The sequence below is a fragment of the Rhincodon typus genome, chromosome 2, assembly GCF_021869965.1.
Source record: "Rhincodon typus isolate 14 chromosome 2, sRhiTyp1.1, whole genome shotgun sequence".
NCBI classification, from domain to species: domain Eukaryota; kingdom Metazoa; phylum Chordata; class Chondrichthyes; order Orectolobiformes; family Rhincodontidae; genus Rhincodon; species Rhincodon typus.
Genome location: NC_063333.1, coordinates 13,716,000 through 13,731,916, shown reverse-complemented (window position 1 = coordinate 13,731,916; position 15,917 = coordinate 13,716,000). Strand labels below are relative to the sequence as shown.

Genomic DNA, 15,917 nt, shown 5'->3' with positions numbered 1-15,917 from the left:
TGTTGCTTGTCCATACTTGCCCTTGAAATGAATGGCTTGCTTTAGGCCATTTCAGAGTGCAGTTTTAAAAATCGACCATATTGCTGTGGATCTGGAATCTCATGAAGGCCTGTTCAGATAAGGATGAAAGAACGTTAATGAACCCATTGGATTTTTACAAGAATTGGTGATAGTTCTGGTGGTCACTATTTCTAAGACTGACTTCATTCTTAACTACTGATTTAAACCCATGTCCCTAGACCATTGGCCTGGGCCTCTAGATTACTAGTCCACCTACAGTACCACTAACTTCCTATGATGCCAGATATGCTAGAATTTAAGGAAGAGAAAGGCAATTTAGGTTTAACTACTTTAAATACAGAGGATGGTGAATTTCAGCCTTTTCAGAATTGCCAGATTGACTGTTTAGTCTTTTCTGATCTTACGTTGTTTTGTGCCAGCCATGTGACTTCTGGACAAAAATGCATTTAAATTAGTTCGGATAATGTCCTTTTGCAGTGACTTCAATGATAGGAAATGGATTCACTTTGAGCATTCTCTTTCCTGGTGATAGCAGCTTTCTACATCCACCATTGCACTGGACAAATGGTTTGCCAACCACAGTGAATGTTTCAAATTGTAATTTACTTTTTCTACAAACCAAATTGGGAAAGAGAGAAATGTTACTCAAGATTAAAATGAATTAGCAGCCGAGTTAGACAAACAGCTGGTTAACAATGCAGAGTGGCACCAACAGTGCAGGTTCAGTTCCCATTGGCTGAGTTCATTGTGAAGGCTTTTGCTTTGGCTTCTCAACTTCACCCCTCCTCTGAGGCATGGTAACCCTCAGGTTAACCACCAGTCATCTCTAATGATAGAGTAGCCTTGGTTGTCTGGGACTTTGGAGACTCAGCTTTTCCCTTCAAAAGGAGTGTCTCTCCACATACTTTCCTCTTGGTTATAGGTTGTCTCAACCCAGATTCTCTTCGACATATGATTGGACGGCTCTTTGAAGAGCTGGCACAGGTAAAACAGTCCATATAACTTCATATGTGTTTAAATCCCTCTCAGCCAAAAAAAAAATTCAAAACTGGTACGAAGGCTTGCTGAGAGAGGAAACTGGAAACTTTGACTTTGGTGCATAATATAATGGTGTTCTAAAAAATTCATAGAATAGCACAGAATGACCTAGATACATGACACCTAATCTGGCAGTATGTCTACTTCTACCGGATATTTGTTACTGATGAGTACAAGGTGACCGGCCTCTAGAATGGAAGTAAAATGATGCAGGTTATTCTTTAAATGTGCTTTTAATGTTCTGTTGTGGGTGACATTATAGTATGAATTCATATCAGCAACTTCAGCAACGTGCATTCATACAAATTGTGCTATTCAGGCAAGTTGGAGTTTTAGATAACACAGTGTGGAGCTGGAGGAGCACAGCAGGCCAGGCAGCATCAGAAGAGCAGGAAAGCTGATGTTTCGGTTCGGGACCCTTCTTCAGAAATGGGGGAGGGGGAAGGGAGCTCTGAAATAAATAGAGAGAGGAGGGGTGGGGCTGGGGGGCTGGTGATAGGTGAGTGCAGATAGGCAGTGGTGGGGATTGGTCAGTGAGGTGGGAGGAGCAGATAGGTGAGGGAGAAGACGGACAAATTGTGTCAGGTCAAGGAGGCGGGGAATAGAGAAGAGAGGGTTGGTCATGCGATAAGGCCACGGGTGGGGAGATTTTGAAACTGGTAAAGTCCACATTGGGGCCATTGGGTTGTAGGCTCCCAAGGCTGAATATGAAGTGCTGCTCCTCCAGTTTCCGGGTGGCGTCATTGTGACACTGGAGGAGGCCCACGATGGACATGTTGCCCAGGGAGTGGGAGGGGGTGTTAAAATGGTTTGTGACTGGAAGGTGTTGTCATTTGTCGCAAAACAGAGTGCAGGCGCTCGACAAAGCGGTCTCCAAACCTCCGTTGATCTCACCAATGTAGAGAATGCCACATCGGGAGCGGCGGATGTGCAGGTGAACCTCTGTCTGATGTGGAAGGTTTCTTGGTTCCTTGGATGGAGGTGACGGCGGGGGGGGGAGGTGTAGGTGCAAATGTAGCACTTCCTGCGGTTGCAGGGAGAGGTGCCGGGGGTGGTGGAGCGGACGAGGGAGTCGTGGAGAGAGTGGTCCCTACAGAAGGCAGGTAGGGGTGGGGAGGGAAATATATCCTTGGTTGTGGGGTCAGATTGCAGGTGGTGGAGAAGGATACGTTGAATCCAGAAGTTAGTGCGGTGATACACGAGGTCAAGGGAGATTCTGTCTTTGTTTTTGTTGCGGGGAGGAGATGTGAGGGCAGAGGTGCGGGAAATGCAAGAGATGCGGTCGAGAGTGTCAAATCAACCACCCAGCTATGGTACACTTGGTCCATAGCCTTGTGTGCCATGTCATTACAAGTGCATATCTAGATAGTGTGGAAATTTTTTGAGAGATTCTTCCTCGACCACCTTACAAGCAGTACGTTCCAGATACTCCTCACTTTCTGAGCAAAAGTCTTTGCCTCATATTTCCTCAGATCCACACTGTCTATGTCCCCTCATAATTTTATACATCTCAATCATGACCTCCCTCAGTCTCCTCTGCTCTGGTGAAACCACCCCCAGTCTATTCAGTCAGTCATCAGGAACATCCTTCAGTGTTTGCCCTGTTTAGAATTTTTGAATTTTATGGGTTTTTGTGAGATCACCCCCCATTCTTCTAAACTCCAGTGAATATAGTCCTAACCAACCAAATCTTTCTTCATACACCTGTCCTGCTTTCCCAGGAATCAATCTGGTAAACTTTCATTACGCTCCCTCCATAACCAGACATCCTCAGATATGGAGACCAAATCTGTTCGTAGTACTCCAGGTGCGGCCTCCCCAAGACCCTATACAATTGCAGCTGCTCCTGTACTCGAATCCTCTCGCTACGAAGGCCAACAAACCATGTGGACCCAAAATTTAACTCTGATTTCTCTTCACAGATGCTGCCAGACGTGCTGAGCTTCTCCAGCAGTTTCTGTTTTTGTTTCTGAATTACAGCATCCGCAGTTCTTTTTGGTTTTTGGTTAATTTCAGCAACTGGAGTTCAAGGATGCCCAGGTCTCAATCCACCCCCCTCTTTTTCAATCTGTCACCATTCAGATAATCTGCCTTTCTGCTTTTGCTATCAAAGTTATTAACTGCATATTAATCCACATTATATTTCATTTTAGGGGGAGGTGATAGCCAAGTGGTATTATCGCTGGACTATTAATCCAGAGACTCAGATAATATTCTGGGGATCCAGGTTTGAATCCCGCCACAGCAGATGGAATTTGAATTCCATCAATATCTGTAATTAAGAATCTAATGATGACCATGAATCCATTGTTGATTGTCAGTAAAACCCATCTGGTTCACTAGTGTCCTTTAGGGAGGGAAACTGCCATCCTTACCTGGTCTGGCCTACGTGTGACTCCAGGCCCACAGCAATGTGGTTGACTCTTAACTGCCCTCTGGGCAATAAGGGATGGGCAATAAATGCAGCCAAGCTAGCGACGCCCTCATCCCGTGAATAAAGGGAAAAAAATTCTGCTGTGCATTTTCCCACTTAATCAACTTGTCCAAATCACACTAAAACATCTCTGTATTGTCCTCACAGTTCACCCTCCCACCTAGCTTTGTGTCATCTGCAAACTTGAAGATCTGGTGAAAGGGAATCTAAAGCAAGTTTTTAAAAATAGAATTGTGATGATTGGCAAATGCGGGGAGAGATTGGATTTTTTTTATCGTCAAAAAAGCACCTCGACAGCTATTTTGTATAATTTAGTTGGAAGCCTAATGAATTAGTTAATAAAACAAAATTCATATTATGTCAGAATAATATGGGATATTACATTGTACTGCCAGTACTCCTATCACTGATATCACAACAAATCCATGCCAGAGTTTAATCTTCGCACCACCTGGGTTCCAGACTGATTGATTACTTTGTTCAGCTTCAAGCATCATTGGAGGGTTCTTAAATGAGTGAATTTATTTGGGAATTAGACTTCTTGCAAAATCAAAGTTTTAAACTGAATGTTTTGAATAGGGACGCAGAAATGTTCTGCATTGCCGTTCATTTCAATACATGTGTCTCCAAACATCTGAACTGCTGATGAATTTTTACAGTTTTTAAATGCATATGTAAGGAAGAGAAATGGTGGTGAAAAGCATTAGAGATCTCAGATTCTCCAGCATCTGCAGTTCCTACTATCTGAGATGGTTTATTTCTATTTGACTTTGAGAGTTAAGTTGGTGTTAGAACTGACTGACTGACTTTATTGTTCTTTGACTTGGTATCTTTACAACAAAGAAAATGAAATTGATAGTACTTTTCCAACTTTAACAAACAATGGGCTCAGTTGCAGTGAACCATTAAATATCATTTTGTGCAAGTTTTTGCTACTCGAAGTAAAGTCAGAGGAAAATTTATTGAAGTACAGAGATTTGGTGAAGGGCAGTGTAAACTTGCTTGTAATGGAACTTCAGTGTGTTTGACATGAAAAAATGTTTTACACTTGAAACAAAAAATACTTAGACAAATGTCTGATGTGTGTTGGAATACAGAGTCCACCAACTGGTTTTAACTTTGACGGAAAGGTGAATCAGTTGCTGAGGAAGGATTCAGAGGAAGAAAAGAAACGACCCAAAAACAAAAGATCACAGAAAACAGCTGAGAAGACTGTATCACGCTATAAGAAACGTAAAAAAGATGAGGAGGACAGGCAAGCAATCTACCCCAATACAGATGTGCTAATGAACCAGTTAAAGCAGGTAAGCAATTCCACCATAAATATGGGCATAATGAAGAAAGTTGATAAGAAATGACCTGATGACCTCCGTATAATTAATGTAGATAACATCAAGTACTGCGGAGAATAAGACTATAATTGTGTTTGAATGCACGTACGAATCGATTCAAGAACAGCTTCTTCCTTGCTGTTATCAGACTTTTGAACAGAGTTCTCAAATGTCAATTCTGATCTCTCTGCACCTTCTCTGCAGTTATAACACTGTATTCTGCACTGTCTTCTGCTACCCTGATGCAGTTTGTGGGGTATATAGTCTGCCTGTATACCATCCAAAACAACACACTTCACTGTATCTCGGTACATGTGACAACAATATATTCAATGTTTTTTTTCCAAATTTGCCTGCACACATTTGTCCAATTATCCCCTGCCCTTTTAGCTGTCTGTCACTGAAAAAGTGCGAAAGTAGAGCTGAATGGCTAATTGGCCAGAAACCCCCATTGTCAATTAATTTTAGTCCTGCTTCTGTGTCAACAAACGTTCAGGAATTGCTCAACAAAAACAAAATCTAAGTTCTAGCAGTTTGCCTTTTACCATCCTGGTAGTTGCATGATGCAGTGAAAATGGAATGATTTATCATGGCATCTCTATCAATTAGCCTTCAATAAACACAATGATGAGGTGATTTGAACCATTTCAGTTATGCTTTACTTTCCATGTGTAGTGCTTCAAAATACTCCAACTATATCCAACAAAATCAGAAGTCACACGACACGAGGTTATAGTCCAACAGGTTTATTTGAAATCGCCAGCTTTCGGAGCGCAGGCTGCTTCACCTGACGAAGGAGCACCCCGAGAACTTGATTTCAAATAAACTTGTTGGACTATAACCTGGTAACGTGACTTCTAACTTGGTCCACCCCAGTCCAACACCAGCACCTCCACATCATATATCCAGCAAGCATATGTACAAAGAGCAGGACTGGGCCATTTAACAAAATTATGGCTGGTCTGATTGTAACTTCAAATTCACATTCCTACCTACCCCATCTTACAGTACTTTTCAACATTGAAACTTTTCTTATGAACATTTCAAATATCAATCTTGCACATTCCCTATAACAAGGTATTTGGAATCTCTGGCCTTTTAGTTGGTGCAATAGAGCAAGTTTCTGACTTTTTTTTTCTCCCAAATTCATGATTTTGTACACGTTAACCAACTGTGGACAATGTCATTGGCAAATTTTCTAATACCACTTGAATTGCACGTGGTTCTCTATTTACTATTACTTGGGACCATTTTTGCTATCTGGTAGAAAAATTGAAGTGAATCACTGCAAAGTTTACCGCAACCCACAGAAAAATGGATGTCCATGATCAATAGAAGACACTTCTAGTCTTTGACAATTTATGGTCGACCAATCAAATTTTAAATTGATTTGTAATACTTCAATTTATGCATATCAGCACTAAAAACTGTTTTATGAATGATGTTGTGTTTTCATTGAGTCGAGCTGATAAAATAGTTTAGGTTATTCAAGAAAGAAAAACCAACAAAGAAAGATGCTGATTTTCAGCAAGACCAGTGTAGTAAAAATGACATTGTAGTGGAATAATATTTCTGTGATGGAATGACTGGAGCATAATAGTGTTTGGCTTTCTTTTTCGCTAGCAACTGACTCTTCTCCCACTACTGGAACCAACTATCAGTGTGAATTTTGCATACTTCCCTCCCTACGGTAGTGGACAGTTGAATGGTGATAATCTACTCACAGGATCTTTTGGCAGTGCTGTTCTTGACAGCGTTCCAGATTACTACTCTCAGTTGATTTACAAGGTATGTTGTATATTAGTTAAAAACAAATGAAGCCATGTGTTGAGCTATATCAGTAGCATCTTTAAGTGCTGAAATTAGTCTTCAGTACAAGCCTCATCATTTTTACAGTAGCAGTGATCATGTAGATAATACATGAGTTTCTGTAACTTTCACTGGTTCACATAGCCCATATTTTCACATTTCCTGAATAAGGTTGTATCCCATTAGTTAAGAAGTACCTAACGGACATTTTTTTCGAAATCCATTCAGGTTTCTTGTTTCACCACCTGTTTAGAAATCTGTTCACACTTTTACAGACCTGATAGTGAAAATATTCCTGATTAATTCCTATTTTTGTGTTGTTATTCTTAATTTGTAAAGGTCAGTATTCAAAAAAGCACTAAGACGTTTGCTTAGTCTTCATAAGCCAACAGGTCTAGCATTCCTTTGGGCAATCTGTGGAAAGCTATTGCTTAAAGTTAAGAGAGTGAAAGTACCATAGAAAACATTCAGCCTAGATTCACTGGCATAATTAAAAAGTTTCCTAAACATAGAAGATAGGAGCAGAAGTGGGCCATTCAACCCCTTGAGCTTGCTCTGCCGTTAAATATGATCATGGCTGATCACCGAGCTCAATACCCCATATCCCTTGATCCCTTTAGCCACAAGAGCTATATCTATCTCCTCCTTGAAAACAAATAATGTTTTGGCCTTAGCCATTTTCTGTGGTAGTGAATTCCACAGGCTCACCACTCTGAGTGAAGAAATTTCTCCTAATCTCAGTCCTAAATGGCTTACCTTCAGCTTCATCCTTCAACTGTAACCCCTGGTTCTGGATTCCCCTACAATTGGGAACATCCTTCCTGCATCTCGCCTGTCTAGTCCTATAAGAATTTTACAGATTTCAATGAGATATCCCCTCATTGTATTTGCTGAAGTTGAGAACAATGCTAACAGGCTCAACCTCTCCTCGTATGTCAGTTCTGCTGTCCCAGGAATCAATTCGGTAAACCTTCACTGCTCTCCCTCTATAGCAACAACATCCTTCCTCAGATAAGGAGACCAAAACTGCATACATTCCTTTGACCTCGTTCATGTTCTGTATAATTGCAGCAAGACATTCTTGTTCCTGTACTCAACCTCTTGCTACAGAAGCCAACGTACAGTTTGCCACCTTTACTGTCTGCTGCACTTGCACTCTTACTTTCAATGACTGTTGATGCTCAGATCTCATTGAACATTCCCCTCTCAATGTTTGGCCATTTAAATAATAATCTGCCTTCCTATTTCCGCTATAAAAGCGGATAGCCTCACATTTATACATATTTATACTGCATCTGCCATGGTTTTGCCCACTCTTTCAGCCTGTCCAAATTACACTGTAACATGTCTGGATCCGCCTCACAGCTTCCACCCAGCTTTGTGTCATCTGCAAATTTTGACATATTACACCGATGTATGATGGTAATCCAGAACACACTGTTCACTTGAATTTCTACTTTCCTGACATGAGGATAGTAAGACGCTTCAAAATTTTCACAATTTTCAACACATTCTAGATGATAAATTGGCTCAGCGTCAATGAACATTAGCCATCAGTGGCATTGCACAAGGATCTGCAGCCCAAATTTTATGATTGGTGGAGTCCGTTTTGCAGTTAGTTGAACAGTGTTGGGTAGACTTGCCAACATTATTATGAGTTTAGAAAAGAGTAAGCAGCCTGATTGTAAATTGTCAAAGGCTTAGGTATTGTCAAAGAACAACACAAAACAACTGCATTTATTTTATTTAAGGAGGAAATAGTCTTTCAAATAATTGGAGACACAGGGACAGTTAAAGTAAGTTACCCACTTCACTTTGAAAGAGAACGAAGGATTAGGAAATATCATTGTATTTGTTTTTTTAAGTAGATGCATGGAATGGAACTTAATTGTTTCTTTAAGGGCTTGACAGATAATGGAGAGGTGGTTGATGTGGCTTAATAACCAAACAGGCTTTTAAAACTTCAGACATTGCTCCTAAACTGTAACTATAGCATTTGTGTAGTCTGTTTGACGCAGAAAAATGCCAGAAGTCCTTTCACTATGGAAGAAAGGAACACGTACAAAACTCTACCTGCAAACTCAGAGAGCTGACTGAATATTTGAATTGAGGAAATGGATTTGAAAATGCCTTTTTAAAGTTAAGCAGAGAAATTATGAGATGATAAAATCCAACTTGTCAAATACTGAAAACATTGCAAGATAATAAATTTACTCGTGTGATTTGTACATCAATAAATATTCTAGATGTCATTCATTATCTTTTTCCTTTTTTATGTCTTTATTCTGATTTCTGTTATTAGTTTACATATCCCTTACTATTTTCTTTATCTTCTATGTAACCACAAGGTAACAAAGTTGCATGTATCCATAAAATATAAATTGCATTCTGTTTGGAAATAATTTTTAATGTGTTAAACTGTTATTTAATACCTGTTTACACATTGTTTCAAATTTACATTCCCCTCTTGCACTAGATTGTTTCCAATGCAATATCATTCACTCCCAAGATTCAAAAATTTGTAACAGCCAATGTTCATCTTGTGAAAAGTGGGTTTGTTTTTCAATCTTGATTCTGTGAGCAGGGCTACAGATGGTCTTCCAGCAGTGTATTCCCACCATTTCCATTCTCAATATTAGACAGTAGCAGTAGCAGAGCAAGAATTCACTAAACTGCAACCAGCTTTTGCCAGATCAAAAGTAGTTGGTGCTTTTATGTTTTCCACAGATGTGGAAAACTGGTGTGATATTTGATGTCACTAGTCTATGTAATGTAAACATTCCAGTAATCATCACAGCACTGATATTGACACAAAGTGACAAGGAGTAAAAGTAACAGGAGTTTTGTGGCTTTAGCTGTAGTACCTGAAGCCAAGATGAAAAAGCTGCAGGTAACCAACTGTCCTGATCATCAGTGTTTATTGGTTTGTGTTTATATGAAAGACAGATACTATCTCTGAGCTTGTTTGCAAGCACTTGCACACTTTGAACATTTAGAAAAGAGATCTGTGTTGTCTACGCACAACTGGAGGATTGCAAAAAGCAAACCCTTTGTACAAATGAGACTGCAACAATTTAATTCATTTTTCTGTTTGGCACAGCAGAGCAATTTGAGCAATCCTCCCACCCCACCGGCCTCCTTGCCTCCTACACCCCCACCTGTGGCACGCCAGAAGCTGGTGAATGGTTTTGCTACCACTGATGAGCTCTCTGGAAAACCAGGGCACCCTGATGGTAGGAAATTTTACTTGTTTCCAAATTTATTCAGGTTGAATATCAGAATTATTTTGGTGTGAGTGTTGTAGTTGAATTGAAAGAATAATTACTTATTGCGTAATTCAGCACTTCTGTCCTGTTTACAACTGAAGATTTAATTTGATTTATTATTGTCACATGTACAGAGATACAGTGAAAAGTATTGTTTTGCACGCAAACTGGACAAATCCTACCTTACATGAGTATATCGGGGTACTAGAACAGAATGCAGAATATGGTAGTAGAGCTACAGAAAAGATGCAGAGAAAGATCTACTCTAATATATAAGTCCAGTCATAAGTCTTATAACAGCTGGGAAGAAGCTGTTCTGAACTCCAGATGACTGAAGTTTATAAAACAAAATTTCTTATTTTTGTGTGATAAAGGTGGATTTACACCTGTGATGAGAAGTTTGAAGTATTTATTCTTGGCACCTTGCAGTGATTATATTAAACCTGCGTAGCTGTGATTTTTAAAAAAAATATATATAGTTGTCATACCTACTGGATTGTGATGAGCACCAATTCTGAATTAGGGAAAATAAAATTTAACTTGTATCAGGTATATTAATATCATTCACATATGGAATGTATGATGCACTGTCCTTCACTTGCTTGAATGAGTGCAGCTCTAATAATATTTGACATTGACCCTATCCTGAGCAGTCCACTTTATTGACATTGCTTACACTCCTTTTTGAACAATCACTCTCTCACCTACCTCCACACCATGGCTGTAGTGTACATCAAATACAAGACACCGGCCTTCTATATAAACATCATAAAATAGTTAAAGATGGAATAAAGTTTATTTTTGTCCAGACTCCCTTTTTTTTGAATTGCTGTATCAAATCTCCTATTTACCTGGTCCCAGGAGAACAGCCCCAGATCTCCATTCTATCTACTTAAATAAAATCCCTCGTTCATGGTATCATTGTGTTAAATCTTTTCTGCACTCTCTCAGTTAGCTTCATGTCCTTCCTACAGCGTCGTAGAGTACTGAATGTAATTCCTAAACTGCACAAAATATTCCACGTGTAGTCTCATCAAGGCTCTGGACAATTGCAAAAATAATCCCTGCTCCTGCACTCAAATCCTCTAATAATGAAGGTCAGCGTATCATTAGCCCTCTTCACTGCCTGCTGCACCTGAATAGTTATTTTCAGAGACTGATGTACAAGAACACCCGGGTCTTGTTGTACCTCCCTCTTTCCTAATATAGCATCATTCAGATAATAATCTACCTTCCTATTTTTGCTACCAAAGTGGATAATTTTTTCTCTTGTCTGAAGAATGACCATTCAGTGCTACTCTCTTGTTTGCTGTCACTTGTGTGTTGCTCCCATCCCTTTTATTCTGTGAGCCTTTCCCAAACCCAAAGCCTCTAATACTTTAAAGGATGAGGATAACAAGCACATGGGAAAATCACTAACTCCCAAGTTTGCGTCTAAGACTGAGAAGCATATTAACATTCTTTTATTATTGCTGTGTAAAAATCTTCAAGCTCCCAACCTAACAGCATTATGACTAATACTCAACGCAAAGTGCACCATCTTCTCAAATGCTGGTAAAACTAGAAAATAAGCGCTCACCTTGCCAGCAATGCCTGCATCTGATGAATAAAGTTTTAAAAGTGTACAGAATGGGCAAACTACTGGCAACTCTTGTTCACTTAGTGACTGCCAAATTGTGAGCAGAATTGATGTTTGTTTGCAGATGATCCAGAAAATTTGGAGAATTGGGACATTGGGGCAGAAGATAGTCATTAGTGAGATTAAAAAATGAGAAACCTAGATTTGCCTGACTGAATTTTGAGAACACTTTGAGGGTTTGGTGTGATGCATCTTAGGCTATTAAAGGAAGTAGCTACAAAGACAAGGGACGGACTGGTTGTAGTCTTTCAAGAATCCTTAGATTCTGGAAAAGCCTAAGAGGATTAAAAACTGCCAGTGCTATCCAGCACAAAGCAGCCAGCTTGATTGACACTGCATCCACTCCCTCCACCACCGATGCTCAGTAGCAGCACTGTGTACTACCTACAAGATGCCCTGCAGAAATTCACCAAAGATCCTCAGACAGCACCTTCCAAACCCACGACCTCTTCCATCTAGAAGGACAAAGGTCTTGGGAGCACCATCACCAGCAAGTTCCCCTCCAAGCCACTTACCATCCTGACTTGGAAATATGTCACCATTCCTTCACTGTCGTTGGGTCAAAATCCTGGAATTCCCTCCTTAATACCATTGTGGGTCAACCTACAGCAGGAGGACTGCAGTGGTTCAAGAAGGCAGCTCACCACCACCTTCTTAAGGGCAACTAGGGACAGGCAAGAAATGCTGGCCAGCCACTGACGCCCACATCCCATAAATGAATATTAAAAAAAAAACCTTCATTTTAAAAGGGAAGGGAGATAAAAACAGCTAACTATCGGCCAGATAACATAACGTTTGTTATCCGGAATACGTTAGCGTATTATAAAGGATATAATTGCAGAGCATTTGGAAATATGTAATATGATTTAGTAGAGTCCAAATGGCTTCATGAAGGGGAAAATCAAGCCTGATATATTTACTAAAATTCTTTGAGGTAATGAGCAGGATAGTTAAAGGGGAGGCAGTGGTTGTAATGTATTTGGATTTTCAGATTTGATAAGGTACCACACATAAGGCTGTTTAATAAGATAAGAGTCCATGGTGTTGAAGGTAGTATATTAACATGGTTAAAAGATTGGCTAACCAACAAACAGAGTTGGGATAAAGGGGAACATTTTCAGGATGGCAACCTGTAACTAATGGAGTGTCACATAGGTCAGTGCTGGGACCACCATTACTTACAATATATATTTATGACTTGGTTGACGAAAGTGAGCGTACTGTAGCCAAGTTTGTGGAGCCACAAAAATGGGTGGCAACACAAATGGTCAGGATAACTCGGAGTCTGCAGAGGGATATAGTATATGGGTAAATATTTGGTAGACTGAATATAGTATACCTAAATGTGACGTTTTCGGGAAGAATAAAGGAACTGAGTATTATTTAAGTAGAGAAAGACTGCAGAATAATTTGGGGGTCTTCATGGATGAATCTCAAAAAGATTCATCTGAATTCCAGTTAAAAGAGAAGGCAAGGAGAATGTTGGCCTTTATTTCAAACGGAAATTTAGGCTCCTTACCTGAGGAAAGATAGACTGGCTTTGGAGGCATTCCAGAGAAAGTTCATTGAGCTGATGTCAAGTATGGAGAAATGTTTAATGAGGAGAGGTTGAGTAGTTTGGGCTTGCATTTATTTAAATGTAGAAGAATGAGAGGCAACTTTATTGAAGCATGCAAGTTTCTTAGTGAACTTGAAAGGATAAATGAGGAAAAATTGTTTCCCCTTGTGGGAGACCCTTGACTAAAAGGCATTATCTAGAATAAAGGGTCACACATTTGAACCAGATGAGGATGGTTTTTTTTTCTGAGGGTAGTGAATCTGTGGAAGTCTTTACTGCAGAAGGCTGTTGAGACTGGGTCATTAAGTATATTCAAGGCTAAAATGGGTGGAATTTTAATTAGTAAGAGAATCAAGGGTTATAGGAAAGTGAGTTAAAGACTATCAGGTCAACCATAATTTTATTGAATGGAAGAGCAGGCTCCCTAGGCTAAATGGTTTATTCTGCTACTACAACTTAGGGTCTAACACGAATGTATAGTTTTATTAGTAGATACCTATCCCTGCTCCATATATCTGAAAATCTAATAAAACAAGAATATTAAAAGACACCAATAGTTTCCTAAATCTCTATCATCCACATTTATTTTAATTATTTTTTGATTCTACAGTTTTTTTAGATTTATCTCACGAAATCGTGTAGTTTTCTAATCTTAAATTGTGCTGTTTTGTAATCAGTAGTAGTCTTAAGTATTTGTTTTATACAATTTATTTTCTTAATTACTTAGAAAATAAATAATTACTATTTTCAGTTGGCAAAGGCCTTGGACCAAAACAGTATCAGCTGCCTTTTAGACCTGAAGATGATCTGTTGGCAAGAGCTTTGGCCCATGGACCGAAAACAGTAGATGTTCCTGCCTCCCTCCCTACTCCACCCCACAACAATCATGAGGAGCTGAGGTTTGGCAATTTGTTTCTAATAATTAATTATAGTACTAGAGTAAGTTTTCCACTTTTTGGTTGTAGTGGAATGGTTATACCACAGTTTGTTGTGAGCTGTTTCTGATTTCTCTCAAGTTGCTGATGAAGGCCTGGTACCTATCCCTTTGATTCTTGCTAGACAGAGGATTTGATCTACTTCTGCCTTTAAAAGTATTCAGTGACCTTGCCTCCACTATCTTCTGAGGCAGAGAGTTCCAAAGTCCCACAACCCTCCATGAAAGAATCCTCCTCATCTCTGTCCTAAAAGGGGTGATCTTCTAATTTATAAAATTGAGCCCCCTTGTTCTGGACTTGCCCACAAGATGTAAAATGCTTCACGTATCCACCTTGTCAAGACTATTCAAGATCTTATGCATTTCAATCAAGTCACCCTCCACTCTTCTAAACTCTACTGGAAACAAGCCCAACCTGTCCAAACTTTCCTCATAAGATCCTAACCCACTCATTTCACATATCAATATAATAAACCTCCTTTGAACCAGCTTCACATCATTTGCAAAGTAAATGTTCCCCCTTATGGGATAAAATATAACTAGAAGCTATCACCATTAGATAGTCACCAAGACATCCACTGGGGTATTCAGAAGAGACTTCTTTTCCCAAAAAACAATGAGCTTGTCAAACTCACTACCACAGATAGTACAGATGGATTTAAATTAAAACTGGACGAGCATATCAAAGAGAAGATAGAAGGTTACAATGGTAGATTTTGAGAACGTAAACAGGCTCAAAGAGAACATAATACCAGCATGGGTTGTTTGGGAGGAGTGGCCATATATCCTATATAATTTCTGTGTTTTATCTTTCCCCATATAATAAAATTTGCTTTCTAGATCGTATAAAGGTCAGAAATGGCACACAAACTCAATCATCTTGGAATCAATATTAGCTGTTTCATTCTCCACACGTTACCAGACCTGCTGAGTTTCTTCAACACTTTGATACACATCTTTAGCATACACAGTATTTTGCTTTAAATTTGTAGATCTTATGAAGATTCAAAATAATGTTGTGTTTAGTATTCAGTAATTATAAAGGATATATAAAGCAAATATATTTTCCTTACAGAGGCCAGGAGCATTGTGGTGGTGATGACCGTGATTCGCCAGACAGCTTTGTAGCTTCGTCATCTCCAGAAAGCGTAGTAGGCGTGGAGATCAGCAGATATCCCGATCTCACCCTGGTGAAAGAAGAGCCACCGGATGCAGCTCCATCCCCAGTCATTCCCATGCTCCCAAGTTCCACTGGCAAAGGTCTTTGACTTATCAATTAAAAGTCACAGTTTATAGTAACCGGAAAGGGGAAATAAACTGGCTGCCTTCAGACTTGCAATGCTTTTTGCTGCAGAATAAAATACAGCTCCTTTTCTTGTAGAGTTTCAATGTTTTCTACCAAAAGACTCACCCCCAAGATGTTCAGCTACCTAGAAGCAAATAATATAGTTGTTGTTAGGCAGAAGGCCTTTGTCAACAATAACTGTACATACTTTGTACACACTGCTCAGCTCCATCTGCAAATTAGGCTTCCACTTCTGCTTGAACAAGCAGCTGTGTAAACAATATTTGCAATGAGTGTCAGGTTACAGGTTTCTAAAAATTGCAGCAATCCTTCAATAATCCTTGGTTTTTACAACAGCTTTTTTCTTCCCATTGCAGTCCACATTCAAAAATTTAAAAAAGGGTCTTTACAAATAAAATACTGAGACACAGTTTTCAGTTTTAAGTATTCATGTAAGAAGACTTCACAGTTCACAGAATCAGAACTGGAAAGAAGCTGTTAAATCACCCTAAAGGAACAAAAACAAACCTGCTGGAAAAGCTCAGCAGGTCTGGCAGCATCTGTGAAGGAGAAAACAGAGTTAACGTTTCGGGTCCGGTGAC

General features: G+C 39.5%; 1 protein-coding gene across 9 annotated transcripts in view; it reads left to right on the top strand.

Moving 5' to 3' along the window:
* The window catches only part of kmt2ca (lysine (K)-specific methyltransferase 2Ca), a 179,345-nt gene that overhangs the window by 121,819 nt on the left and 41,609 nt on the right, over window positions 1-15,917 (top strand). For 7 of the 9 annotated variants that reach the window (XM_048606763.1, XM_048606774.1, XM_048606756.1 and 4 more), the window contains 5 exons: window positions 4,591-4,797; window positions 6,448-6,612; window positions 9,734-9,866; window positions 13,848-13,995; window positions 15,106-15,290. In XM_048606763.1, the coding sequence (XP_048462720.1) occupies window positions 4,591-4,797; window positions 6,448-6,612; window positions 9,734-9,866; window positions 13,848-13,995; window positions 15,106-15,290 (838 nt within the window). The remainder of the gene's footprint in view (window positions 1-4,590; window positions 4,798-6,447; window positions 6,613-9,733; window positions 9,867-13,847; window positions 13,996-15,105; window positions 15,291-15,917) is intronic. The other 2 variants (XM_048606743.1, XM_048606784.1) reach the window with 1 other exon arrangement.